Source organism: Callorhinus ursinus, unplaced genomic scaffold (genome assembly GCF_003265705.2).
Source record: "Callorhinus ursinus isolate GAN/ISIS: 27379988/994484 unplaced genomic scaffold, GSC_fseal_2.0 scaffold34, whole genome shotgun sequence".
Taxonomy (NCBI): domain Eukaryota; kingdom Metazoa; phylum Chordata; class Mammalia; order Carnivora; family Otariidae; genus Callorhinus; species Callorhinus ursinus.
Window position 1 is genome coordinate 4,038,710 of NW_027397096.1, and position 27,339 is coordinate 4,066,048.

The window sequence follows — 27,339 nt, forward strand, 5'->3', positions numbered from 1 at the left end:
TCCCCAGCTCACCACCAGGTATATCGTAGTGGCTCAGTAAATATTTCTAGGTGAGTGGCTGAAATGGCCAAAGACCCTTGTTCCTCAAATCATCTTTTAGACAACAATTTTGACCTCCTTCGTTATAGACTATCAGGGACTGAGACAAACGTCAAAATTACCCAGTTTTACTACTACTTTCTGTGCCTATCTGCCCCCTAGTGGAAGGGCCTGGAAATGGTGAATTGGCCCAGTAACGGGATAAGCCCATAGAAATCTCAGAAATACTAGTTAATATTTGTTGATTGCTTACTATGTGCCAGGCCCTATTTTGAGTATATTTATGTATGTCCTCATTCGTTCCTCAGTAATCCCATACGAGAAACTCTTATCTTTCTTTTGAGGAGGAGATGTAGAGTAGCACTGCCAGCATCATATTACTGTTCAGGGACTAGGCTAGAACTCACTCTTGGGTCAGACTCCAAAGCCAGTATTTGAGACACTGCCTGTGCCTCTCCACCTGTGACAGAGTTTCCTGCTGCAGATGGTCCTTGTGTCTTCTGACCTTCAAAAGGGAAGGACAAACAGGGAGTCCCCTGTGGGGGAGCTGGGATTCAGGGAAATATCCACCTCCCCCCACCCCCACCCCACCCCTGGCCTCCTGCAGTTCCTGGAATAGACAGCACTGCTTTCTGCTACATTTAACTCCCAGACTCCAGTCCAGCGGGCTTTCTTGGTCGGGTTACTTTTTCTTGTCTGTGTGCAAACTCAACCAAACATGCTCTCCTTGAATAATAACCTTTGATAGTCATGGTTCCTGTTCGCAGAGCTTTTCCCTATTCACTGAATCTCTTGATCTTAGTATTATGTGAGGTACGAGGGCGCCTGGGTGCTCAGTCAATTGAGCGTCCGACTTAGTTCCGGCTCAGGTCATGATCTCAGGGTCATGAGATCAAGGCCCGCATCGGGCTCCACGCTCAGCATGGAGTCTGCTTAGGATTCCCTCTCTTCCTTCTCCCCGCTTGCGCACATGTGTGCGCTCGCTCATTCTCTCTCTCACTCTGAAATAAAATAGAGAAATAAACTCTTTTTAAAAAATACGACAAAAATGGTACGACAGCAGGTACCATCCCTGTTTATAAATGAAGGATGACTGAGACCCTGAGTAGCAGATAATAAAGCCAGCATTTGAACCGGGGCCTCCAGCTTTGTTCTAAGCACAGATCCCCTGTTCTCTCCGCTGCCTTATGTCCCAATTAATGACACCTTTGGTACCAGATATTTAAGTAAGTTGCTTACAGGGGCGCCTGACTGGCTCAGTCTGTAGAGCACACGACTTTGGATCTCAGGGTTGTGTCTGAGCCCCACGTTGGGCATAGAGCTCACTTAAAAAAATAATAATAAAAAGAAATAAGTTGCTTACAAGCTGTGGTGCCTGCGTTAGCTGTACACATAGGGGAAGATGTTACAGAAGAAAGAAGGCTTCCAGGACGCCTGTGTGGGACTGAGATAAAGTGTTGAGAAAACGGGCTTTTTTTTTTAAGGGCTAGGCTTAAGTCTGATACATGAGGTGGGTGGTGCTAGATTCCAAGAACATAGCCTCTTTTTTTTTTTTTTTTTAAGATTTTGTTTATTTGAGAGAGAGAATGAGATAGAGCATGAGAGGGGGGGAAGGTCAGAGGGAGAAGCGGACTCCCTGCTGAGGAGGGAGCCCGATGCGGGACTCGATCCCAAGACCCTGGGATCATGATCTGAGCCGAAGGCTTAGATTGCTTAACCAGCTAAGCCACCCAGGTGCCCAATATAGCCTCTTTTTTATCCAGTATACTCATCTCATCCTAAGCAGTGTAAATGTCCCATTCCATACTCCTGAATCAAGCCAAGCTACCTTCTGTCTCTGCTAGAAAAAAAAAAAACACCCTGAGACTTGGTACTGACTTGGAACAAAGGAATTCTATCAGTCAGCAAGCCACTTTACCACTCTCTCTTACCTGACCTTCAAGGAGGGAAGCCCACCAACATGGAGGAAAGCCCAGGAGCAGACCTGTATTACCTGTCTGAACTAAAACCCAGCAGCTTTTGACTGGCATTACTCAGCTGAACCCGTTCAGTCAGAATAAAACCTATACTGATGACACTGAGTCTTCTGCACGTCTGCTCTGGGTAAGGCACAGGGCTAGGAGTGTCACTTGATTTTGACCAGTCAGACACCTAAGTACAGTGGCTGATCTGGGCAGTTTCTTTTCTTTTCTTTTTTAAGATTTTATTTATTTTTTGACAGAGACAACGAGAGAGGGAACACAAGCAGGGGGAGTGGGAGGGGGAGAAGCAGGCACCCTGTGGAGCCGGGAGTCCGATGTGGGGCTCGATCCCAGGACCCTGGGATCATGACCTGAGCTGAAGACAGACGCTTAACTACTGAGCCACCCAGGCGCCCCTGATCTGGGCAGTTTCTAATGGAATTCTGGTGTCTTGAGGGACTATCAGTGATCCCAGATTTTTTGGTATTTTCTTATCCAGGAGAATGTAGCAAGGGTCAGAAAATGGCCCCACTTTATGGAGACTCAAGCCCATTGAGAGTCAGTGGCTAATAAGCAGCAGAACTCAGACTCTGCTCTCGGGGCTTTGATTCTGCTCACCAGCTAGTGCTTCCTAGTGAAGGTTTCTGGGCCTCTGGGCCTCCCTCTCCTTCCTGGCCTCAGCTGTCACTGTCACATTCATCCTTTTAAGATCTTCTCCAAATCTGTCATCTTACAAATATTTCATTTATGGACAGAGCATCCATTTATATGCGGTTAATAAAGCAGACCTCAAACATGTGGGAATGCCTACTACATTGCGGCATTGTGCCCCTGAGAGCACAACTCTTTCTGTACTCTTGTGCTCAGTTCTTCTGTGGTGAGCGTGGGACCAAATCTCTCTGCGCCTTGTGGACCTAAGCTCTCTTTTCCTGCCTCTAAGAGCAGCATTTTCTAAGCAGTTGCTGCCAGGCTAACCAGCAATGCCATGAAATGAGGGCAGCTGTGCCCTTTTCCTTCTAGCCCACTCCTTGAGCCACTTCCCTTTCAGTTGATGCCCAGTGACGTGACTGAGTGGGGTCTCCTTGGGCCAAGGCAGCTGAGGCCACAAGCTGGGCATTCAGTCAACTTAGTCCTTGCTCTGTCCTGGCTGCCTCCTGCAAAGGGAGGAAATAGGGCGGGAGTTCGCTAGCTGAGCCTGGGCTCCCCGCCAAGCCCCTTCCTTCTGCTCGGGCAGTCTGGGGGTTTACTCACTCAGCAAACCTTTATTAAGCACCTTCTGTGTATACTTAGGAGAGACCCTACCTCAGAGAGTGGGGAGAACAGAGCTGAGACCTTTTGCAGGAGCCTGGCATCCTTAAAGAGCTCTCGTTCTCAGAACCTTTTCCTTTTTGACTGCAAGTCCGACATCCGCTGGAGCCCCTCTGATGGGTGGCCGCTGGAGATGCGAACAAAGAGACTGTTAACGTTAATGAGGCACATTGAGTGAGTGGGTATTTCCGCAGTCTCCAAAGGAAGGCAGGTTTTTCTCTTTCATTTTGGAAAGTGACAGCTGACGAGAGCCGAATACAGACTATTTTTAGCTCTTAGGACTTAAAGATTCTCTGAATCCTTTCTTCTCAGCTCCCTCTGTGCTGCTCTGCCCCACCAGCAAATAAATAAAGCCTTTTGATCTTCACCCAGTCAGGCAGAGAGTGAGCTGTAAACAAAAGTGAACTTGTGACATAAGGCTAGAGGAGAGATGTCGGCAACTTTTTTCCTCTGTTCCTGGAAAAAAAAGAAAAGCATCCTGTTTGCTGTGCCAGGGTACCCACCCAGGGTATGGTGCCCCAGCTGCCAAGGCACAAGAGAATGCTGCCTCCCTGGCCACCGCAGACTGAAGAGGCGTCACTGCGGGCACCCTCTTCACCACGGTGTCACAGGAAAGGGATTGAGGGGCCACAGAGGGCCCTGACAAGCAGCTTGGTGTAGAACCTTCACCCCCAAGGCCAGCTTAGGCTGGTAGGAACTTGGAGAGAGTTCCGTGTAGGGGAACAGCTGTCAGTTACCTTTGTGAGAATTGGCCAGGTTCTTGCTTTCCAAAATCCGGGACCTTGAAAGTTGCTCTGCTCTTCTGATCTTTGGTGGCCTCATTTATAAATGAGAATCCTGATTGTAGCTGCCTTCTAAAGCAGGAGTGAGGATTCATTGAGATAGCCTGTCATTTAGCACAAGGCCTGACCGGTTATACGTATTGAATAAACGTTAGTGGTGCTTGTTACTGTCGGGGCTCAGGGAGACTGGGTCTGAGATGAAGACCAGGGATGACTTCCTTATCCCCCACTCTACCCTACACCCTCAGAAGGGGAGTGTAGAAGGGCTGGTTGGCTTGGCACTGATGAGCTCCCTCTCCCTCTTTGCTCTCCTTACCCTCTCTCTCTCTAGGGGACACTACACAGAAAATGAGAGCCGCTCACTGCCCTACCCCAGCCGAACTGGACGCGTATGCTAAGAAGGTCGCAAACAACCCACTGACTATAAAAATCTTCCCCAACAGTGTGAAGGTTCCCCAGCGGAAACACGTTCGTCGTACTGTGAACGGCCTCGACACATCAGCCCAGCGCTACAGCCCCTACCCGACTCAGGCTGCCACCAAGGCAGGCCTGCTTGCCATTGTCAAAGTGCCAGCCAAAAGCATACTCAAGGACTTTGACGGCACCCGAGCCCGATTGCTCCCTGAGGCCATCATGAATCCCCCAGTGGCACCCTATGCTACTGTGGCACCCAGCACTTTAGCCCACCCCCAGGCCCAGGCTCTGGCCCGCCAGCAGGCCCTGCAGCATGCACAGACCCTGGCCCATGCCCCTCCCCAGACGCTGCAGCACCCTCAGGGTATCCCGCCACCCCAGGCGCTGTCCCACCCTCAGAGCCTCCAGCAGCCTCAGGGCCTGGGCCACCCTCAGCCCATGGCCCAAACCCAGGGCCTGGTCCACCCTCCGGCCCTATCTCACCAGGGTCTCCAGCACCCCCCCAATCCCTTGCTGCATGGAGGTCGGAAGATGCCAGACTCAGATGCCCCCCCGAATGTGACCGTGTCTACCTCAACTATCCCCCTTTCAATGGCGGCCACCCTGCAGCACAGCCAGCCCCCGGACCTGAGCAGCATCGTGCACCAGATCAACCAGTTTTGCCAGACGAGGGCAGGCGTCAGCACTACCTCAGTGTGTGAGGGCCAGATCGCCAACCCCAGCCCCATTAGTCGCAGTCTGCTCATCAATGCAAGCACCCGGGTGTCGACCCACAGCGTCCCCACGCCAATGCCTTCATGTGTGGTCAATCCCATGGAGCACACCCATGCGGCCACAGCCGCATTGCCTGCCGCAGGCCCTGTCAACCTGCCCACGGGCATCTCTCGAGCCCCCACTGGCTACCCTAGCGACCTCAAGCCAGTCGCCTGGAACCAGCACCAGCTGGCCCACCTACAGCAGATGTGCAGTGAGGCTGGTGGGACGCCGGCCCCTGGTCTGACAGGCAAGCATGCAGCAGGACGCGAGTTGGCAGGGCCTGGCTTTGTGGGCAAGGCCCCTGCCTACCCGCAAGAACTCTGCCTGGCACAGTCCTTCCATCTGAAGCCACCCCTGGAGAAGCCAACCCCATCCCCACCCGTCAACGGCCTGGCAGCCCCACTGGCCTACCCCAATGGTCACTACTTCCAACCCCTGTGGAACAACATTCTGCCCACCCCCAATAGCGACAGCTCGGGGTCTCAGGACCTCGCCATGCCGTTCCATGGTGGGCAGCCCACGGGTGCACCCCTCGACTGTGGGACGGCTGCTGGGGCCCACTACCGAGCAGGGACCGGGGGCGGTCCAGTGGCAAGCCAGAACAGCTTGATGCAAACGGTGGATTACCTAAGCGGGGATTTCCAGCAGGCCTGCTTTCGAGAACAGAGCCTGGCCATGCTGAGCAAGGCCCACCGAGCCCCTGGCAGCCGAGCCCCTGATCCCGCAGATAGTCGAAATCTTCATATTCAGCACCCTGGGTATAGATAGGGAGCCCTGGTGCCCTCCACAAGCTACACATCGTACATCACCCTCCTAGGTTTAGACTTACTTTTGAGTAATTGGATAGTTTCAAAATTTCACCGCTCCAATGTGATCATTCTTACATGTCTAAGAAAGGGAATTTGGTGGGATCTAATTGAGGACAGCAGGGGATCCCCTGTGCCCTCATTCTCCCCTCCACCATCCCCAGCAACTTCTGGGTTTATGTGAGGACCTAACCTCAACTCCAGGCTTTTCTCTCTGCTGCCTCTCAGTCCCTTCGCCTTGGCCATTTCCCACCAACCACCTCCCGTCTTTTCTTGCACCTCTGCCAGTGTTCCTTAGGACTGAGGTGTGGGGAAGGGAAGGGCCCTGGGGAAGGTGGCTGTGGTGCCCAGCCCCTTCAGCTAGGCCTCTCCCTGTCTGTCTCTGTCTTCTTTGGGACTAAGAAGCCAGACTTCCCAAGTGCTCTGGAAGCTAATTCCTTATTCACCCAAAGATCTCAAATTAAAACTGACCCAGTCTTCACCTCCTCCCACCCCTCTCCATTCCTCAGGGCTTTGTTGTACACCTACATTGATTCCAGAGCCACTGCACTTGTCCTTGCTACACTCCTCAAGGGCACCCTGCGGGCACTTAGCCTAGAGGCATGGGGAGAAGATCTTTGTATTGGCATCTTAGTTCCTGACTGCCCCTTCTTCCAGCCCTAGGGAAAGGTGGTAAGGTAGTGACCATTCAGCATACCCAAGATCCCTTTCTCACTGTTGTCTCTCCTAACACACCTGCTGCTCCCATCCCTCGTGCCCCTCCAGAAACCAAGCAAAACAAAACAGGATCTTGAGGAACTAACTAGGTAAAGGATGATCACATTGGAGTTTGGAATTAAAAACACCAAAAAAAAAAAAAAAAAAGTTAAAATGCATTTGGTTCTCTCTACACTGGCTAAGAATATTGCTCTCCACTGTAAGTTTTAAATGTCCTGTTTCTGTATGAATGTAGTGTGGGTTTGAGTAGCGTTGTGTGAGCGGCCCCACAGGTACATTCACCCTCTCGTGACGTCCTTTTGCAGCCCCTCAGTTTAATGAAGAAAGAAGAAAAACAAACACAAAGCCTTAAGCTCTTTGAATTCTTCCTTTACCAAATGAGCATGGTTCTAACAGCTGGAGGTGGACCTCCGTGGGAAACAGCCCCTCCTGCCCTTGCCTGCCCTTCACACGCTCATCCTTCACCCCATGCTCAGTGTGTCTCATTCCCAAGTGGCAAATAGTTGGCTAGAAATTTAAAACTTTTCTGTAACTTTAAATTTAGATCATGTTTTGTAATTTTTTGCACCCTTCTGTTAAAGATACATAGTTGGGCTCTGACTTTTTTTTTTTTTTTTTTTTAAACCAAGTTAAGCCCTTACCTTTCCTCTTGTCTCTGGGGAATGTGAGCTGATGTTCTTATTTAAGATTTGGGATTTTGTTTACTATTCACTGTTCTTTAGCCAGAAATTCTCTAGTGATCTGAAGCAATGTGACTGAAGACCAGTTTTTAAATTATGTGTTGGCAAGTTGCCTTATATTTAAAAAGAAAAAAAAAAAAGAAAAAATGCCTGATTGTGTTATGCCAAATGATAGTAACATGAAGTCCTAATTTATTGTTCCTGATTTCCCTGCTGTCTGTGAACACTGGTACCTCCCTGTCCCTGAGCCCTCGGGGGTTCCTGCAGCTTCTGGGCAGGGCTGCCCCCCAAGGCATTGACTACCGTCTCACCCAGGGCCCCCTTCCTGTTCTCGCTTCTTGGAGTTACATTTAAAGAGCACCACTGTCTCCCCTTATCCCTTGTTTGATCTCCAAACCAGATATTTTTGCCGCAATTATTTCCAACGCCTCTCCCTGACAGGTGAGCTGCCATCTTAGGAAATTGACCAGACGCCAACTTGGGGGCTTTAAATCAAACCTCAAACCCTCAAATCTCTTCCTGTGTAGGGGTGCAAATCTCTGAAGCTCTCACTCCCACCCCTAGTCTGCATGGAAAATGTACTGTGACCCCCCCGCAGCCCCCCCAACTGCCCTTGCCTTTGGTGTGAGATGTTTCCTAGTTCACCCTGAGCCCCTCGCCCCCTCTGCCAGCCAACCCCCAACCAGCAATAAGGGTCCAAGCCAGGGCCTCGTATCCACACTCCCTGCCTCCACCCCACACTGCCCCTAGGGAATACCGGATTCTGTACGCTGTCCACATACTGTAGCATTCATTCTCCAGCTCCCTCATCTTCTCACCTGTGGTGGTTTATGGGTGTGATGGGGTTTTTAAGATTATTATAAACCAGTAAAAAGAAAAAACTCACCTTCTGATCTTGTCCTATTCGTTGAATGCTGTGAATGTTTGAGGTGATTTTTCTTGTAGTGGTTTTTTTTTTTTTTTGAAGATTTTATTTATTCATTTGAGACACAGCATGAGCAAGGGGAGAGGCAGAGGGAGAGGGAGAAGCAGGCTCCCCACTGAGCCAGGAGCCTGATGTGGGGCTCGATCCCAGGCCCCTGCGATCATGACCTGGGCCGAAGGCAGACGCTTAACCATCTGAGCCACCCAGGCGCCCCTCTTGTAGTGGTTTCTAACATGTCTCATTTCCAGAAGGGAAGCCACTCCTCATTTTTAAGAGGGGAGCTGTAGAGTGGCCCACTCGGAAGCCCTCCCAGCCCGTTAGCCCAGAGCAGGTGCTGTGCTGGTTGGAAAGCATGGGATGGTGGACTGTAGCCAGTGCCCGGGGCCTCTCCCTGGGCAGGGGTTTGCTGCCCTGCCCTGCCAGCTCAGTGTGCTGCCATTTGCACTCGAAGGAGCATTGAAAAGGGGGATCTGGCGTGCTGATGAGCCAACTGAAGACTAAATGCCCCTCCCTCCCCTTCTTCCACTTCAGCACTTTTTTTTTGTTTTGAAGCTTATATTTATTTGACAGGGAGAAGCAGGGACTCCCGCTGAGCAGGGAGCCTGATGCAGGGACTCGATCCCAGGCCCTTGGGATCATGACCTGAGCCAAAGGCAGACGCTTAACCCACTGAGCCACCCAGGCGCCCCCCGCCCTCCCCCCTCCCCGCAGCACTTTGGAAGTTTTGAGGGCCTCCGGCTGGTGCAGTAATCTGTAATCTATAAGCGGCCCCTCAAGAGTATTGATGGAGTGGTGAAAGTCCCGTCCCTTTCTGAGCATGCCCGTCTCTGGGGTGCCCTTCAGAGAAGGCGCTTCGCCTCCTTTACCCCATGCCATCCCTGGGAAAGCAAGCTGCCTTCTGCATGGGTCACATACCTGCAGTCAGCCAAGGTCACACAGCTGCAAAGTAGACCGTGAATTGAGCCCGCCTCTTATCTGGCCTCTCCAGGCAGGTGCTTGTGGAATCCAGCTCACATTCTGGTGCAAAACCTGGCCTGAGTTCCACAAAGCAATTCTGCCTGCCTGCAACAGCACTGGGGTGAGGGGCTCTGGGGTCTGGGGCCGACCGTAACACCCATTGTTACAACTCTAGGTGGCACCCTTCGACCTTCTCTGGTGAATGTGCCCCCTGGAGTGGTGCATGGCGGTCCTGCCAGCAGAGGGAGCCCGAGGGAAGACTGATGCTGGACGGGTGGCCCCACCTCCTGCCTGACGCGGGAGCTGGGGAGCTGGGGAGCTGAAGAGCAGGCGTTTGCTAGAGCCCATGCTTTTCCCTACCAGCTTCAGACATCACTGTACCAAGATGGTTTATCTGGGGAAGAAGCGCTCTCTTTCTCAGCAAGGCAGCCAGGGCCCCATCTCCTCTTTGGTCAGTGAATTTGACCTTTTGAAGGGTAAGCTGGTGGTTAGTTCCCAGGCCGGCATTTCCGACTGTCACCTAACAAGGGCTCTTTTCACCTCAGCCTGTATGTGGGCGAGTGAAGGCAAAAACTACAGCCCTATTAGGTAATAGTTGCCACCCACCGGTCCTCTTCCCGGGGCCAAGCAAGAAGAGTAAGGGACTTGATGCTGATTAATTGTAAAGTTTACAAGTCTAGGGGAACAGGAGTACTCCCATTTTACCAATAAGACCAACACCCCACGTAGCTGAGCAACTTGCCAAAAAGCAAGCACAGCAAGGATCTAAACCCAACTCTACCGCCAAAATTAACGGGAGCTATTCTGCCAGGTATCGCTGGAGCTTCAAACAGAATCCAGGCCCTGTCCGGAACCAGCTGAAAGGTCACTGAGAAGTCAGCTCTCGCCTCTGTTCCTATTTCATCAGCCAAATGTGGATAATCACAGGCACTCACTGAGGCCTGTATGGAAAGTAAACAAATACAGATGAGAAAATCCCGGTGCCTTGTATACCTCAAAAGCCCCTTGGCTTAGTCGCTGGGTATGGGCTGGGCACAAGCCCTGTCTTACGAAGGCTTCACCACAGCCGGCTGAGAGAGGTTCTTTTTAAGATGGTGATAAAAGCAATTTCTTTTGCCCGTTGTATTAAACGAAGTCATGCATGTAAAGCGCTTGGCAGTGTCTGCCACGTGATAGCTGTTATCATTAGACCAGGAAAGACCCACCTCGGGCAGAAATACTAGTATTCGGTGCAGTATGGAGGCATCGGGGACTCCAGGCTTATAAAATGTTCAGAGCCTGCACCTCCCCCATTTAGCCACCAGTGGGCAGCGGCAGGCAACTGCGTCCTGCACAAAGCCTGGTGCAGCTCCCCTGTGTCCACCAGAGGGCGATCCAGCAGGGCAGAGTGGCAACCAGCAGCCCGCCTTTGGCCCTGGGCCTTCACAGTTGGGCCCAACCTTCCAGGGCCCTAACCATCCCAGATAAGTCAGGCTGGAACCAAGTTAATAAATACAATTCAGGATTTATTAAAAACCAGGGCTCCCCTGCTGTGCCCTCCTGGCACCAAGTAAATAAATAACCGGAGGAGGCACAGCCAGGGAAAGGGGAAGAGAAATCAGATCTCAAGACAGATTCTTTTGACTACCCCTCACTTTCCCAACTCCCCCCCCCCCACCCCCCACTATGGCTCTTGGGACGTAGCACCAGCAGGCACCTCAGTCCCGGGAAGAGTGTGGCCGGCACCAAGGCATGTCTTTCTTCCCCGCCCAGGAGAGGAGACAGACCCTGGGATCACTTGTTTCCAAGCCCTTGATGACCCCAAGACCTGCTCCTGCCCCAGGGGCCAAGGCTGAAGCACCAATAGGAGGCACCTGAGGGTGGCAGGGGTAACAGGGGGACAGAACCTAGGCAGCAGAAGAGGCTGAAAGGGGGTCCGGCCCCCTCTCTGGTTTGAGCCAGTTCCTGACTGAGGTCCTATTCCACCCTCCCTTTCTCCGGAAGCCCCGTCTGCACTCAGCTGAGGATCTTTCGGGGCAATTCAACAGAGGCACGGATGAAGACGGCATCATCCCGCACATAGTTTCGCTTGCGGATATCCTGGTGGGAGATGAACTTGGGATAACCAAAGCCCAGAGAGCTCTCATCCAGGGAGCCCCGCCAAGTGCCCGGTTTTTGGAAATTCTTCCAGTTTGGGTCGGGGTGAAAGGTCTCAGTGACGTGCTGTGGCTTGGCCAGCCCAGGGTCACTCTGATCCAGCAGGGAGAAGGTGACACGGCGGGCAAACGGCCACTCAAGGAGATTGTCAAAGGCACCCGGCAGCACGCGGATGTAGAGCGACAGGTGTGTGCCCTCGCCGCTGCCGTTGCCATTGAGGAATGCGGACACCTGCAACTTGTAGCCATACTTGTGCGTGTAGAAGGCAGGGCTGAAGCACTCGAGGTTGGGCTTGGCTTTGGCTTCCTGGAGCCGCCGGCCGTAGCTGCCGATCTTCCAGATGAGCACGCCGTCGCTGCCCACCGACAGCTCCTCCAGCTCCCGCCGCAGCTCCTGCAGCTCCTGCCGCTGCCGGCTCACCAGGGCGCACATCATGGCCAGGTGGGGCTTCACGCTCTCCTCCACGTGCCGTGCCATCGCCAGCTTAGGGCACTGTTGGCAAAACCCCGGGCCGGGGGAGGAAGGGAGGGTGGTTCTCAGTAGGCGCAGGCTCAGGGCGTTGGGGGGGGGGGGAGCACGGTGGCGGGGACAGGGCTGCAGGGCCCCAGCTCTGACCAGGCCAGACAGAGGGCACTTAGGAGGCGGCGGCGGCGGTGGCCGGCAGAGGGAAGGACCGAAGGCTTCAGAGCAGCCCATCTGCACCTGATGCTTCAAGGACCCAGAAGGGGGCGGAGGGAACGCGGAGGGCAGCTCACCCTGTGCTTGCAGCCGGAGTCTTTGAAAGGACATAGCACCAGGGCGGTGCTGCAGCTCTCCTTCAGGTGGCCGGGCAGGTCCTCGCGAGCCACCGTGCCCACGCCACACTGGTTGGGGCAGGGCACAGGCAACCTCGGGCACTGGTACTGGTGGCTCTAGGGCCGCAGAGGCCAAGACAGCGGTCAGCAGCCTGACGCCCCGCGCCCGCCCCGCGCCCGCCCCGCGCCCACCCCGCGTCCGCCCAGGAAGGGCCGCACCTGTATGGTGTCGAAGACGAACTCCTTGGTGCAGTAGGTGCACGGCTGGGTGCGCTTGGGGCACTCGGAGGTGGCGTGCTGGGCCAGCAGGCGCCGCATCATGCGGGCACCGCACTTGTTCTCACAGTACACACTCTCCTGGGGGCACACGCCCTCGTGGCTCTGCGCAAATGCCAGAGGGGCCGAACTAAGCCATCCCCGGGGCTCCCGGGTGCCCCGCTCCCCCGCGCCCCTCGGCCAGGCCCCCCCCCCCCGCTCCCCCCTCACCTCAAAGGCCTCCCCACTGAAGTCACAGCCGCAGAACTCGCACTTGAGGCGCCGCTTGGGGCAGTCGTGCTGCAGGTGGGCAGGCAGGTCCCGGCGGCTGAGCTTGGTGGGGCAGCGGTTGGGACAGGGGATGACATTGAAGCTGCACGTGTTCAGGTGGCTCTGGTAGGAAAGGAAGCAGTGAGTGCCTGCCAGGAGAGGGGCCGCCCCCCTCGGGCCCCATCAGAGACTCACCTGCAGGTGCCGGAGCGGCCCACTCCAGCGGCAGCCCTCCTCACTGTGGATGCAGCGGATAGCCAGGCCCAGTACCTGGACCTCCAGCTCGGGGTCTGGGTAGATCTGGGTGGACGGGGAGGAAGCGGGCAGGGTCAGAGTGTGCTACCGTCCCCGGTTACCACCCCACCACCCCCCAGACAGGCTAGCTCCACCTTCGCGTCAGTTAACAGGCTCTCCGGAGCTATATTCCCCTCTGTGCCCTGGGATAAAAGGCACAGCAGGTGGTTATCTGCTCCAAAGCTGGATACCAGGGTCCCCAACATGCCTGCACATGACACTCCCTTTGGAGTGGCAACCAATCAGCCTGCTCAGTTCCAGGCAGCCCCCACATCCTCTGCTTCCTTCCTCCTGGTAGAGGGGTCCTGGCCATCAGCCACGGGTCTGGCTTGCCACCCGAAGGGGAGGGGAGCACTGCTTTTGGGCACAGAGCAGCTCTGTGCACCCCCACAGGCTGGGCATTGTGCCTGCCCTCCAGGGCAAACACTGGCCTCATTTGCAAACGGGCCCGGTGGGAGGGAAGAGGCCCCCTCTGTGGGGGCACAGGATTCCACAGTACTGGGTTGACACTGGCCCTGAGCCGACTGGCAGCCAGCAACCCCAGCCCCCACCCAAGGGCAAAAGCCTGTAACCTGGGCCTCTGCCTGGCACTGTGGGCTCACCTTGGCATAGTCCAAAGGAAGCTGGTCCTCAGGGCATTTGAAGACTCCTTCACTGTGAAGGGGGAGCGGACAGGGTCAGGCTCCAGCTACGGGAAGGGAGAACCCAGGCCCCACCCCCCTCCCTCCCTCCCTCCCTCCCTCCCTCCCTGGACCTGTTCTCAGCCAGACCCCAGAAGATCCTACCTCTTACCCTGGTGAGAGGGGTTCTGGGCCCAGTGGAGGCAGACAGCTGCCTCCGACAGCATTTGGCCAACAGGTGGCAGCTGGTACCCCTCCCCCACAGGAGGGCAGCTGGACTGGAAAAGGAACAGGACACCTGCCCTCCACCCCTGTTAGTTTTCACTGGCTGGGGGGGGACAGGGTCGCGGGGCAGCGATGGACTGAGATTAAGTGGCAGGGCTGCCCAGCCCCCATTAGCGTTCTTGTCCAAGAACCCAGAGCAAAGGTCAGTCTGGGGCCACTTTACCCCATCCCTTCCCACCTCCCATGAGGGTGTGTCTTCTAAAGCAAAAAGGGGAGGCTCACTCTAAGGCACTGTTTACACTCCTATCCAGACCTAAGCACCTGCCTCTGAGAAGGGGCTGCATGCCCCCATTTTGCAGATGAAAGAACTGAGACTCAAAGGTAAAGCAGAACCTGGATTCCACAGCTCGGGTTCTACTACGCTGTACACACAGGAGGCTGGGGCAAGAAAAACCCTCCAGGCAAGTTCAGCCGAGACTCTGGCCACCGCACAGCAGGCGCTCAAAGCTTTCTGACCTTGCACCAATCCCCACCGGGCGGTTACCACCAAGGAACCTGCTGGCGCACCTCCTTCCACCAACACGGCCTTGCTGACCCTGGCCAGGACCAGTCACACACACCTGGCACAACCTGCACGGCCTAGGCAGGGCAAGGGCTCACCCAGTAGGACTGAAGGCCCTCGGGCATGGCATTCCTGGCAGATCTGAGTCAGGCAGGTGGGAGGCAGAAATCAAGGCGGAAGCGGAAGCCACATGACAGCCCTGTCCATGATGGTACTTTGTAGGACCCGGGTGGCTCATGCCCCAGGTGCCCAAAAGATTTCTAGCACCCACCTCCCCTGACCCCACTACCACCACTAGCCATGCCACCAATGCCAAGAACAATACATGCCCAGGCACTGAAAAGGTGTGCCCGTGCCCACAGGGCAACCAGCCTTCCTGGACCAACCCGAGTAATAGCCCTGGCAGGAACCGGGAAAGAGGGGTGGGCCATGGGGGAGGGGTCTGCTTGGCTGCTTCAGGAATGTGCTGATTTAGTGGTTTGGGAGACAGGGAGGGGGCTAAGGCAAGTCCCCAGGCTTCAGGCAGAAGATTAGCCTGAGCAGCTTGGGGCCCAGCCAGGACAAAGGTTCCGCCAGGGCTGTGGACACCCTTGCTTGCAGGGTAGGGGGTGGTGGTGAGGGAGAGAGCCTGTTCAACCACTTCTTTCCTTCGGGGGCCTCAGCTGCACAGCTCAGGCGCTAGGGGAGGGGGGAGGCAGGGGCCGAGACTGCTCCAGGCTGTGCGGTGGAGGCCCAGGCCCAGGGGAGAAAACAGGATGGGGGGAGGGGGCTATGGGAGAGGAAGAGGGGATTTCCGGGAGGGGGAGGGGCAGAAGCTGGGAGAGGGGCAGAGGAGGAGGTGGAGGGAAACGGCCTGACAGCCCCCTCCCCTGCTCCCTCAGTAAGGGTGGGTCAGCTGGGGGGGGCAGGGGCTCAGCTGGCCTCATCTGGAAACCAGAGGGCCGGGGAAGGGCACCGCGGAAGACAATGGGGCTGTGTGTCTGTAGGGGAGTCTGTGTGTACACTGAAGGGAGGAGGGAGGAGGGTGAGGGAAAAGGAGGAGGGGGCGGCCTAGCCCCTCTCGCAGGAGCATATGTGAGGGCAGGAGCCGGCCCAGGCTGTGGGGAACTGAAAACAAAGGGCCTGCTGACATTTCCGCCAGCGGGGGGCTGCGGAGCGACGAACGAGGGAGCGCGCTGAGAGAGGGAGCGGGGAGCACCGAAGGCAAGAGCCCCAGACGTGCTCCCTCCCTGCGCCCCTAGCTCCCCCCTCGGCAAACAGCCTCCAGACAGGCGGCAGTGGCGGACCCAGCTTTCCCCTGTGCTCTTGGGCCACGACCTCCCCAGGAGTGGGGGCTCCCTCATCTCGCCCTCCACACACCCGGGCCTGAACAGTTCCCAGCAAAGGAGTTTAGATTCGGGACACCGCAGAGCGCCCAGAACTCAACAGATGCCCCAGAGCCAAGGGGTCACCTGGATCCCTGGTTCAGGAACACCCAAAGTGCGACCCCCCCCCCCTCACGATTTACGGACCACCCTTGGTACTCAAGATCCCCAGGGGCAAGGAGGGACACCGAGCGGTCCCACTGCTTCAGGGCCGATCTGTAGCGTCACAGTCCTCCCACTGTTGTACGACCAAAAGCAGCCCGGGCTTAAATCCCAGTTCAGCCTTTAAGTAACTGTGTGACCGTGGGCAAGTCGCAGCCTTTCTTTGAATCTGTTGTTTCACCATCTGTGAAATGGGAGAACAATAGCTGCCGTTCTCGGATCGTTCTTAGGATCAGAAGAGATTAGCTGGGCGGAAACTCCAGAGGCTTAAGGTACTGTGCGGGACAGAGGATTCTGTCCTCTTCCCTTACGGATTCAAAGTTCAAGGATGAGGCCGCTCCGGCTTTCAGGTGAGGGGGAGGGCCTGCCACGGGTCAGGAAGGGCGTGTTCTCCCACCTCCACCCCTCGGTCAGGCACCGAATTCTTCCGAAGGGCCCCGGGACCCTTCGGATTAGTGCTTGGAGTCCTCCCTCGGGGCCTGACGTCACCGCCATCCCGTGACGTCACGGTGGGCGCCCCTGAGGTCACAGAGCCGCGGCGCAGACAAAGGCCCGGCGTGCCTCCGGCCTGGGCCCCTCCCCACGCGCCGTCCCCCCTCGCCACGGCCACGGCCACGGCCGTTCCCCGCTGCCCCCGGCCCGCACCTGAGGAACTCCTGCAGGCAGGTGTCGCAGAAGCGGTGGCCGCAGGTAGAAACTTGCACCGGCTCGCGCATGGGCTTCCCGCACAGCGGGCACAGCAGCCGCCGCTTGGGCTTCTCCAGGAACTTGTAGTCGAAGCCGGGCATGGCGGGCGGGCGGGCGGGCGAGCGCCGGGCACGGGCAAGCGGGGCCGGGCACGCGGCGGCCCCACAGCCCGCGCCTCGCTCCGGCCGCGCTCCCGGCTCCGGGCGGCGGCGACTGGCGGCCGCGGCCTGCGCCCAGCCCCCCGAGCCCGCCCGCCGGAAGAGGGGGTGGAGCCGCGCCCGCGCGGTCCTAGCGCCCACCGCACCCAGCTCCCACCCACCTCGCGGTTTCGCGGCGTCGGGGTCGGCGGACCGCCAGCTTGGCGCCCTCCACCGAGCGCGGGCTCCTCTCTCCCTTTCGGAAGAGAGATCGTGGCTCCGCTTCTCCCCGGGGCTCGGGGCGCCCTGACGCTGGATGGGCTGGAGGGCCCCGGCGGCCGGGCTGGGCCGCGCCACAAAGGTTCGCTTCTCCAGAGTCAACAGCTCGGTCTCGGGGGGCCACGTGTCGCCCCCGGGCCCGGGACTCCAGCTTGCAGGTGCTAGGCAGCTGAAGCCTGGCAACCAGATCTGGGGAGCTGGGCTGGCGCGGGGAAGCCGAGCTGGGCGCTGGGCCAGAGGAACCTCGGCCCCAGCCTCAGGCTGCGCCCACATTCCTCCCTGGACCGCGGCCCTGCCCAGCCCTGGGGTGTCGGGCCGCCACCCCATCCCCCCCCCCCCCCCGAAGAGACCACATTCTAGGCAGGCAGCTGATGTTTTTATTGGCGCGATTTCCCAGTCATCTGGAAAACTAGTCTGGCCCAGCCAGCTACCCTTTCTCCCAACCTGCTTTGGGGGAATGGCTGGGGTGAGGGACAACCTTCAGCAGGGATCCCCCTCTGCAGTAGACACTTTGGTGCCCTTGCAGATGCACTCCCAGTCCGCTCAGAAGTTGTGCAGCAAATCTATGCCTCAGGATCTCGGAGTGGGGGTGGGTGGGAAGGCTCCCTGTCCCAGGCAATGCAGAAACCAGGCTGCCAGAATGGCCAGTCCAGGCAGGACGGGGCTTGCCCTGCTCCAGAGCTCTGAGCTGCTCTCCCAGGGGGCACCAGCGGCTTATTTTCTAACTGGGCTGGGGGAAAGGGCAGGGTCTGGGTGGAGCCGCAGCTGCCTCCAGCTTTTTTCTGCCAAGACTCTAGAGGCCACCCTGCTTTGGAAGGTTGGGTCGGCTTTCCGACTCTAGCCAGTCTGGACCCTGGGGACACCAACTTAAGAGGGGTGGGGAGAGAAAAGAGAGATGTTGGGGGAACGGGGTGGGCTGAGGTTTATGGGTCCAGGGCCAAAGGAGAGTGGCTGCTTCCCTGGTTCTTCTGCCACACTGAGGCCCCTCCAGGGGGCTGGTGGGGACAGTCTTGCTGCAGGCAGCTGCAGTTTTCAAGCACGTTCCGAGGAGCAGCAATATCAGGGTGGTCCAGGGGTGTATCTAGGTGCCTCACGGTGGAATCGGCTCATCCGTAACCGCTGGAGGGTACAAACGAGAAACCCCTGCAGCCGCCCTGAGGGCAGTGCCTCTAGCAAGGGATACCCACCTCCGCTCCCACTCCCACACTGGGCCCTGGACTCTGGACCCTGACCGGCCAGAAACAGAGGTTCAAACTAAATGGGATTGGGGGTAGGAGAAAGAATGCCTCTGGGCCCTGGGAAGCACTGGGAACAGCCCTTCAGAAGGGCTGACTCCCTTGCCCTCCCCAGGCAGGAAGCTGTTCTTACCCTGCAGCTTCTGCTTTCATTTATCTGGGGGCTTAAGATGTTTTTAGTGCTTTGGGCTGTGACCACTGGGGGATGGGAGTGTGGGCAGGGATGCGCTGGATTAACCCTTGTGGACGTGAGGCGGAAAGTTACAACTCACGGCGGACTGCCAGGAGAGTGTTTCCATGGCAACACGACACAGAAGTCACTGTGTAGGGGTGTGTCTCATCCAGCTGCACTGGCCGAGGGAGTCCAGCATCCTCATCCCTTCTTCCTAGTCGACCTCGGGCCCCTTTGCCCCAAGAGTACACTTCACCCTCTGCTAAAGAGAATCCCAAGGACCGAAACAGGAGGAACAGCTTAGCAAAGCAGCTTCCCTCCTGGATTGCCGTACTGGCCCCAGTAGGAGGTTCAGGAGCCCTGAGCAGGAAACTCCCCCCCGCCCCCGTCCACCCAACACACACTGCTCATGGGCCTGCCAGCACCCCTATCGACCCCCATAGTGCCCACTAATCAATCACCTGCCCCAATGGCTACAGTGAAGGCATCCCCACATGCCACCATTGCTATCTTGATATTCTGCAGGCCTTGGACTTGACAGGGTGCCCTGCTGACCCGGCGGGCACTGGTGCCCAACTGCCCATGCTGATTGCTGCCGAAAGTATAGCAGTCACCAGAGGCTGTAGGGGAGGAAAGAGGAGAGGAAGGAAAGGGGTGCCTCTGCTGAGATCCTGAGGAGGCCGGGAGAGTCGACCTGTGGCTTCCTGCGCCTGAGCCCTACTCACCAGTCACTGCAGCTGAATGAGCGGTGCCCAGGTCCACACTGAGCAGGGGCTCCTGGTCGAGGGGTGCAGAACCTAGTGGTGTGAAGCTCAGGGCCTCCTCCACCTGCTGGTGGGGGGCAGGTTCCTCCCCCAGGGAGAGGTGGTCCAGGCCCAGCTTGTTGAACCTTGAAGGTGGAGCCAGAAGCCAAGTCCGGCAGATGGTTTGCATAGACCCAACTGACCCCACCAATCTGGGCAAGAGCTGGTCCCCAGGGGACAGATCCCACCCTGGGTTGAACCCAGCAGCACTCTCAGCCCCACCCTCAGTTCAGACCCTCAGTGGAAGGGAGGCCACGACAGATGGAGCATCAGCGGCCAGGGAGGGGGAGCAGCAGGCTGGTCATGCCAGGGGACCCATTCACCTGTTACTCCCACAGGCCAGGGCTCGACCAGGGACAGTGAGGATCATGGAGGAGTCAATGCCACATACCACCCGCTGGGCTTCCTGTCCTGGGGGCATGGACACCTGCTGGGGGCAGCTGTGGGACTCCCTGGTGCCCAGTCCCAGCCGGCCTACAAGGAGAAACCAGGATGGGGCTAGTCTGGGTTTTAGGGTTGGTGATGCCAGGATGAGGAGCAGCCACGGAGAGGAGGTAACCTCGTGAGTGAAGACCGTGCCCTCAGCTGGAAATACCTAACCTTGGGCCCTCTGTGGCCGAAATCCTACTCCTCCTTATGGCCCTGTTCAGGTGCCACCTCTGTCTCCTCCAGGGACGTCCCATGCCATTCCTTGGGTTCCCACATCTCTGGACCCTGGGGGGAGCCCTGGTGCTGTCTGTCCTTTATTGCAGGGAGATGTCATCCCTCCCCCTACTAGAGTGAGTCTGCCAGGAGGACAGAAGCCCCATGTAAGTCCTCTCTGGTTTCAAATGCCTAGCATGACATCTGACCCAGAGAGGGCCACCGTAAGTACTGCCGGATGAAAGAGATCTCTCATTACGTCGTAAGCACCTGAAGGAAGGGACTCCCGTTCATATTGTCTCTGCACCCAGCACAAGGAGGATCTCCTACTAGGTGTGCAGTAAAGTTTTGTTAAATCAAGAAATGAGTGGAATTGGAAAAGAAAGGAGGGAGAAGGGGCCATGGGGCAGAAGGCGGGTATGAAGAGGAACCATTCCCAGTCAGGCGTGTGAGATGGAGCCTAGAGCCTGGAATAGGGTGGAGGGCTTACCACCGTCGCCACGGCCCCACGCAAAGAGTTCTCGCTCAGTGGACAGGGCCAGCACGTGGGACGCCCCACAGGCCACCTGCACCATCTCGTAGCCCAGCAGGGCCTCCACAATGGTGGGCTAGAGAGAGAGGGGAAGCAAGAGAGACTAGGCAAGGGGCCTGGACCCGCTGCGTGGCCTCAGCATCCCGTGGAGGGATGAAGAAGTTGTGCAAATTCTCACGAGACAGCTGTGTCTTTCACTGCCACACATACACCCGCCACACACACACACACACACACACACACACTCAACCACTGCGGAAGCCTGGTCTTTCTGTACTTCCCTGGTGTTGCCCAGAACAGGTGCAGCCTGGGAGCTAGAGGGACCTGTGGCTGCTGGGGATCCCTGGCCTCCAACTCCGGTGTCAGCTGTCAGATGCGGGCGCCTTGCCGTCTCCCCACTTCCACCTCCTCCCCAAGGTACCTGCAGCACCCACCTGGCTGAGGTCATTGAGGCTGCCATGGCCTAGGCACCCATTGCTGCCACTGCCAAAGGTCATGATGATACCTCGGTCTGCAGAGGGGGTTGGTGAGGAAAGAGAAGGGAGAGAGGTGGGGCTGTTTTCCAGAGAGGCCAGTCCATGGGTTGGAGGAGCAAGAAGGTGGAAGCAAAGGCTGGAAGAATGGGGCAGAAAAGGACAGGCAGGGTGTCTCTTCGTGGGAGTTGGGACAAGTACCAGCCTCTGAGCTTTATTTTTATTTTTTAAGATTTTTTATTTATTTATTTGACAGAGACACAGCGAGAGAGGGAACACAAGCAGGGGGAGTGGGAGAGGGAGAAGCAGGCTTCCCGCGGAGCAGGGGGAGCCCGATGCGGGGCTTGATCCCAGGACCCTGGGATCACGACCTGAGCCGAAGGCAGACGCTTAACGACGGAGCCACCCAGGCCCCCCCCTCCCCCCCCCGCCTCTGAGCTTTAGATCGGAGCTTTCCAGATCTGCCACTGAGCCTCCCTCAACTGAGGATAATATACAGTAACTACCTGGCCAGGCCTATTGTGAAGAGTAAAGGAGATTGTGTAAGTAAAGCATCTCTCTCTCTCTAAAAATTTTTTTTTAAAGATTTTATTTATTTATTTGAGAGAGAGAGAATGAGGGATAGCACGAGAGGGAAGAGGGTCAGAGGGAGAAGCGGACTCCCTGCCGAGCAGGGAGCCCGATGTGGGACTCGATCCCAGGACTCCAGGATCATGACCTGAGCCGAAGGCAGTCGCTTAACCAACTGAGCCACCCAGGCGCCCTCTCTCTAAAAATTATAAACACATCTTTAAAAAAAATAATAATAAAGCACCTGGTGCAGGCTAACGAGTAGAGAGGAGCATTAAGGAGTGAGCAAATGACAACCAACGAGGGGAGCTGCTCTGGGGGCCTTCTGAGACACCGTGGGATGCCCCAGGATAGTCCCCTGCTGGACTCACCGGTCAGGCAGGCTGTGAAGAGGTCCCCGCAGGCCACATGCTTGATAGTCACGCCCGACTGGCCCTCCAGGAAGCGGGAGACGAACTGGGGCAGCTGCTGCTCCACGGCCCCCGGCAGGAGGGCGCCCCCTCCGGCGCCTAGGGGCGGGGCCTGCGGGAGGCCGGGAGGGCGTGGGCGGCGCCTGAGCGGCCCCTCCGGCCCCGCCCCACCAACCCCGAGCATCCAGCCGCCGCCCCCCAGCCTGCTCACCTCCCACAGGATGAGGCGCCCCGAGCGCGTGACGCCCGCCTTCTGCGTGCGTCCGGCTGCCACCTGGACCACTTCTGTGTTGAGCATCGGCAGCCGCAGCGGGGCGCTGAGCCCGCCGCCCCACGCGTACACGGACGACAGCGGTGGCGGAATGGCCGGCCGTGGGTGTCCCCGGGGTATGCCTGCGGGACAGCGCGTCGGACCGATTAAACTGGTGGGAATGGCTTGGCGTCCGTGGGCACCAGCGGTCGGCTCTGACTTACCCCTGCAGCGGGCGCCGGTGCTCCTGCTCCCTGTGCTGCCACCAGGGGCCATGGGTGGCCCGGGGACCAGGGACTTCTCTGCCCTGTGGGTCAAACGGGGGCTTCAGGACACGGACCATTCCTGGCACCCCCGCACGCAGGCTTACTGTGCTCCCACTGGGGGCCCCCGCCCCCACTCCCTGCACAGGCCTCCTCATGCGGACACTGCCCAGGTCGGTGTGAAGGTTGAGGAGGGCGCGGATGCAGAGGGGCTGTGCCATGATGTGGCTGAGCGGCGGCCGCCGGGAGGGCTCCAGGCTGAGCAGACTGAGCACGAGCTGGCGCAGCTCAGGGCTGTACCGGTCAGAGATGGGTGCAAAGGTGCCACTCATGATCTTCAGCACCAGCGCTGGCAGGTTCTGTGGAAGCACCGAGAGTGAGGGTGGCCAGAGCCTGGACCAGGCTCTTGGGAGGCAGCACCTCCCGCCTCCAGGTCTAATGGGGTGGTCAGAGCAGAGCCTCGCACTCAGAACTTGCAGTCTGACCAGGAGACTCCCAGTGAGAGAAACTCCTCATAGGGGAGCTGCAGCTATGTCCTCAGAAACCCTAGGGGGGTGGGAGAACTCACATCTTGCCCTTAGGAGGGTCCCTAGTCTGGTGCCCTCAGGAGTCCTCGGTTTCATGGGGGACCCAAGTCTGAGGGAAGCCACAGCCCTGCCCTGGGGTAATCTACCAGTCTGATGAGGGAAACAACTCAGCCAAAATAGACGAAACACAGAAGTGGCTGGAGCCAAGGACTTCCAGGGGAGGGAGATAGGGATTTCCCAATTGTCTCTTTGGGGGTATAACTCACCGCGGCTTCAAAGGCCCTCTTGAGACTGGCCAGCTCATAGAGGACACAGCCCAGGGCCCAGATGTCACTCTTCTGGTTGTAAGGCTTGCCCTCACACAGTTCAGGGGAGATGTAGCATGGGGTGCCCACCACCTGCAGGAGGGAAGTGGATATTATAGCTCAGGGGAGGGAAGGCCCTGTCCGAGGCCCACCGGAGACTGCTTCTCCCTGCAGGACCACCCAGCCAGGGGCTAAGGGGCCAAGGTCTTGGGGAGGGAGGGGGTTGGGATGCACAGTGAGCTTTGGCACCCTTGAGGTCCCCTCTGTGCCCAGGCACCGTGTAGGCCTTGCTCTTGCTACTAAGGATCTTGGAGATGCCGAAGTCACCAATCTTGACAACCATGCGGTGTTTGTCAAGAAGGATGTTTTGAGTCTTGAGGTCCCGGTGCAGGATGAGATGGGTATGCACGTGATGCAGCGCGAGCAGGATCTGCACAAAGAAGTGTAGGATGGTCTCTTCCTCCAGCAGGGAATTACAGCGCTTTTGGATGAACTCAGCCAGGGTGCCACCTGCAGCCGCAAGAAACTAGTTAAGCTCTAGGCTTTCCCATGCCTGGCACTCTCCTGTTGAGAAACTACCAGCCCAGACAGGGCAAGGGCCTGCCAGCCTCACACAACTGGGGCCACAACTCTATACCTCTGACCCTCAGTCCAACCCGTTCTGAGGAGGAAAGCTGGGTGATCTGTATCTGCCTGTTCCAGAGGTGAGAGGCCCTTGGAGCCAGGCCAATGCAAGGAGGCTGGCCCACCTGGTGCATATTCCATGGCAATCATGAGGGCCTTGTCCTCCAGGAAGTTCTCATAATACTCAATGACATTGGGGTGGTTGAGGAGCTTGAGGACCTGGCACTCATTTTGGGCTGCCTGCCGCTCTTCTTTGGTCATCTGCTCCACTGGGATCTGCTTGATGATCACCAGCTTCTGGTCAGCCTTGCGCAGGCACAGGTGCACAATCCTGGGGACACAGAGCACAGGGGTGGGTCCCAGCTGAGCCTCCAGCCACACATCAGGCAGGGCAGACCTGGTCACTGGATGTTCCTTAGGAGAGGGGAAATAGGCACAGAGACTAAGAGGTCAGCTAACTAAATGTGTAGAACACCGAATTTAAGAAAAGGGAGAACTAACCACAAATACTGTGTGAGACCTTGGGCAAGTCATTTAACCTGAGGCACAGTTAAGTTAGTCTTGATCTTCCTAAGTTCCCATAGGCTTTGGAGTTAACCACCTGGGTTCAAATTCTGGCTCTTCCTCTTACTACTTACCTGGTTTGGGATTATATGACATTTTCATCTGGAAAACAGAATCAATTTCCCTGGGTTGTTGAGAGGATCAAATGAGAAAATACATGTAAGGCACTTAGCATGGTGCTTGGCACATAAAAATTGTTCTAGGAGTGGAAGCTGTAGGAAGCCGTATTTTTTTTTTAAGATTTTATTTATTTATTTGACAGAGACAGTGAGAGAGGGAACACAAGCAGGGGGAGTGGGAGAGGGAGAAGCAGGCTTCCTGTCGAGCAGGGAGCTCGATGAGGGGCTTGATCCCAGGACGCTGGGATCATGACCTGAGCTGAAGGCAGACACTTAATGACTGAGCCACCCAGGCGCCCCCATACTATTATTTTCTTCCACCTCTGGTCAGTGGCCATAAACGCAGGGTCCTTGTTCTCCTTCACAACTATATCCCCAGAGCAGAGACCCGTATTTAGCACATAGTAGGAGCTCAATGAGTATCTGCTGAATGAATGGACTGTAAGGTGATCATCTAAGTATCAAATTCATATTTCCAACTCAAACCTCTCCTCTGAGCCCCAGACTCACACATCTAACTACCTGCTTTGCTTTCTACCTGAATGGCTTCCAAGCATCCTAAATTTTTTTTTAAAGATTTTATTTATTTATTTGTCAGAGAGAGAGAGCGAGAGTGAACAGCACAAGCAGGGGGAGCTGCAGGCAGAGGGAAAAGCAAGCTCCCCACTGAGCAAGGAGCCCGACGTGGGACTCGATCCCAGGACCCTGGGATCATGACCTGAGCGGAAGGCAGCTGCCTAACTGACTGAGCCACCCAGGCATCCCGCATCCTAAATTTTAAGAAATTCAACATAAGGGCGCCTGGGTGGCTCAGTCGTTAAGCGTCTGCCTTCGGCTCAGGTCATGATCCCAGGGTCCTGGGATCGAGCCCCGCATCGGGCTCCCTGCTCTGCGGGAAGCCTGCTTCTCCCTCTCCCGCTCCCCCTGCTTGTGTTCCTGCTCTCGCTGTCTCTCTCTGTCAAATAAATAAAACCTTTAAAAAAAAAAAAAGAAATTCAACATAAAACTTTTGATTTCTGCCCCCAAACCCTTTCCTTCCTCAGTCTCTTCCATCTCAGTTACTGACACCATTATTAAAGTCAGACACCTGAAAATCATGCCAAAATCTTTCTTTCATTTCACACTAACATATCAGTAAATCCTGTTTCCACCTCCAACATATTATGAACTCAACCATCTCTGACCTCTGCTATAACCCTTGACCAAATCATTATTTCTTGCCTAAAGTACTGCAATAGCCTTTAAAATGGTGCTTTTCGGGCGCCTGGGTGGCTCAGATGGTTAAGCGTCTGCCTTCGACTCAGGTCATGATCCCAGGGTCCTGGGATTGAATCCCACGTCGGGCTCCCTGCTCCTTGGGAGCCTGCTTCTCCCTCTGCCTCTCTCTCTCTCTCTCTGTCTTTCATGAATAAATAAATAAAATCTTTAAAATAAAATGGTGCCTTTCACTTGTCATCCTCAAATCTAAGTTCCACACGGCAGCCAGAGTGACATTTTAAAAATGCAAAATCATATCAAGACCATTCATTCTGCTTAAACCCCTTCCCTTTTACACTTCAAATAAATTCAACCTCTTTACCTCAGCCTATTGGGCCATCATCTGTCCTCTGTGACAATCACGTTTTAAACCATTCTTCATATATATATATAATTCTTTACCTACTACATACTACATGACCACTACATTCCAACTTCACCAGTTTTTTTCTCAGTTCCTTCAAAACTCTGAATTCTTTCTTTCCCGCGTGAGGATATGCTGCTTCCTCTGCTTGGAAAGCTCTGCCTTCACCTTCGGATTTCTGGTTTTCATTCCTCAAGTCTTGGCTTTAAACTTCACCTCTCAGAGAAATTTTCCTTGACCCCTCCCCAAATAAGTACCCCCGGTGTATGCCACGCTCGCAGCTTGTTAATAACTGCTTTAATATCTTGTTTATTATTTTACTACAGTCTGTAAGCTCCGAGAGGGAAAGACCACGCCTATTTTGGTCTTTAACTGTACAGTCGGAGCAGAGAGCCTGACCGGTATAGTTGGCACTCAATATTTGTTGAATGAATGAGTCAGGAATCAAAGAACGGAACTCTGGGGAGGCGCACAGGCTTGTCGGGGGCGGGACCTCGTTAGAGGCGGAGTCTCCCAGCTGGGCCCGAGACCGGAAGCCTGGGCGGGGCTTTCCGAGCGGGCGCTCACGCCTCGGGGCGCGGCTAACAGGGCAGCGAATTCGCGGTCAGAGTTGGGGCTCATTTTCCCTCTGCCCGACCAATTCCATTCCCCAGATCCCTGGCTCACCCGAAGGCACCTCTCCCCACCACTCGGATCCGCTCGTACTTCTCCATCTTATTTCTGAGTCACATTTCCGGAACCCCCCCCACCTCCAGGCGCAGCGCGTGCGCGGACCCGCCTACTCTAGGCCCACGCCCCCTACGCTGCAAGATAATTGCGGGGCGGAGCAAGTGAGATGGGTGTGGGTTTCAGCTTTGCATCTCTCTTGCGCTGTTTACACAAGTCCTTGCAGCCCCCGCCCACGGTTGCTTTTTCAGAGTCCCAGAAATGGGGTTTTATGCCAGTTCTTGGCGCGCTTGGCAGGTAGAACGGTACCAGCCATTCCCTGCACACGTGTTCGCCTCCGGCCCTCACAAGACTTCCTTAGACCGGAGGGGTGCCCTGCACAACCAGTGAGGGTGAAAAGCAAGGGCCAACCTCTCTCAGCCCACTTCAAAGA

General features: G+C 56.3%; 3 protein-coding genes and 1 long non-coding RNA gene across 6 annotated transcripts in view; 2 read left to right on the plus strand and 2 right to left on the minus strand.

Moving 5' to 3' along the window:
* The window catches only part of FAM222B (family with sequence similarity 222 member B), a 76,103-nt gene extending 67,755 nt beyond the window's left edge, over positions 1-8,348 (plus strand). For 2 of the 3 annotated variants that reach the window (XM_025851164.2, XM_025851165.2), the window contains exon 3: positions 4,422-8,348. In XM_025851164.2, the coding sequence (XP_025706949.1) occupies positions 4,422-6,028 (1,607 nt within the window). In that variant the 3' untranslated portion in view covers positions 6,029-8,348. The remainder of the gene's footprint in view (positions 1-4,421) is intronic. The other variant, XM_025851166.2, reaches the window with a different exon arrangement.
* Positions 8,349-10,829: 2,481 nt separating this feature from the next.
* On the minus strand, positions 10,830-16,922 carry TRAF4 (TNF receptor associated factor 4). The gene is made up of 7 exons (XM_025851330.2): positions 16,673-16,922; positions 13,697-13,748; positions 12,996-13,100; positions 12,762-12,923; positions 12,495-12,656; positions 12,237-12,392; positions 10,830-11,973 (listed from the first exon to the last, which is right to left on the minus strand). The coding sequence occupies exons 1-7, from the start codon at positions 16,813-16,815 to the stop codon at positions 11,341-11,343; spliced, it is 1,413 nt and encodes a 470-aa protein (XP_025707115.1). The 5' UTR covers positions 16,816-16,922; the 3' UTR covers positions 10,830-11,340.
* LOC141370398 (uncharacterized) lies at positions 16,456-20,236 on the plus strand. Its single transcript, XR_012374411.1, has 3 exons — positions 16,456-16,717; positions 19,679-19,894; positions 20,093-20,236. It is a non-coding gene; the product is annotated as an uncharacterized lncRNA (long non-coding RNA).
* On the minus strand, positions 17,485-26,986 carry NEK8 (NIMA related kinase 8). Its single transcript, XM_025851329.2, has 15 exons — positions 26,907-26,986; positions 24,062-24,267; positions 23,590-23,822; positions 23,274-23,405; positions 22,631-22,839; positions 22,442-22,524; positions 22,179-22,360; positions 21,929-22,079; positions 20,949-21,025; positions 20,473-20,590; positions 19,664-19,814; positions 19,263-19,426; positions 18,999-19,157; positions 18,638-18,796; positions 17,485-18,249 (listed from the first exon to the last, which is right to left on the minus strand). Exons 1-15 carry the CDS (start codon positions 26,951-26,953, stop codon positions 18,221-18,223), a joined length of 2,100 nt encoding a protein of 699 aa, XP_025707114.1. The 5' UTR covers positions 26,954-26,986; the 3' UTR covers positions 17,485-18,220.
* Between the last annotated feature and the right edge of the window lie 353 nt (positions 26,987-27,339).

Excerpts from the sequence above, each read along its gene's own strand:
- TRAF4 (XM_025851330.2), bottom strand. The coding sequence starts at position 16,815 with ATGCCCGGCTTCGACTACAAGTTCCTGGAGAAGCCCAAGCGGCGGCTG. Across the intron at positions 13,101-13,696 it reads TTCCTTTGGACTATGCCAAG|ATCTACCCAGACCCCGAGCT; the intron begins GTGAGCCCACAG and ends CCGTCCACCCAG. Across the intron at positions 12,657-12,761 it reads TCAGTGGGGAGGCCTTTGAG|AGCCACGAGGGCGTGTGCCC; the intron begins GTGAGGGGGGAG and ends GCATTTGCGCAG.
- NEK8 (XM_025851329.2), bottom strand. The coding sequence starts at position 26,953 with ATGGAGAAGTACGAGCGGATCCGAGTGGTGGGGAGAGGTGCCTTCGG. Across the intron at positions 22,840-23,273 it reads AGAGGGCCTTTGAAGCCGCG|AACCTGCCAGCGCTGGTGCT; the intron begins GTGAGTTATACC and ends GTGCTTCCACAG. Across the intron at positions 22,361-22,441 it reads CACCGGCGCCCGCTGCAGGG|GCATACCCCGGGGACACCCA; the intron begins GTAAGTCAGAGC and ends GCTGTCCCGCAG.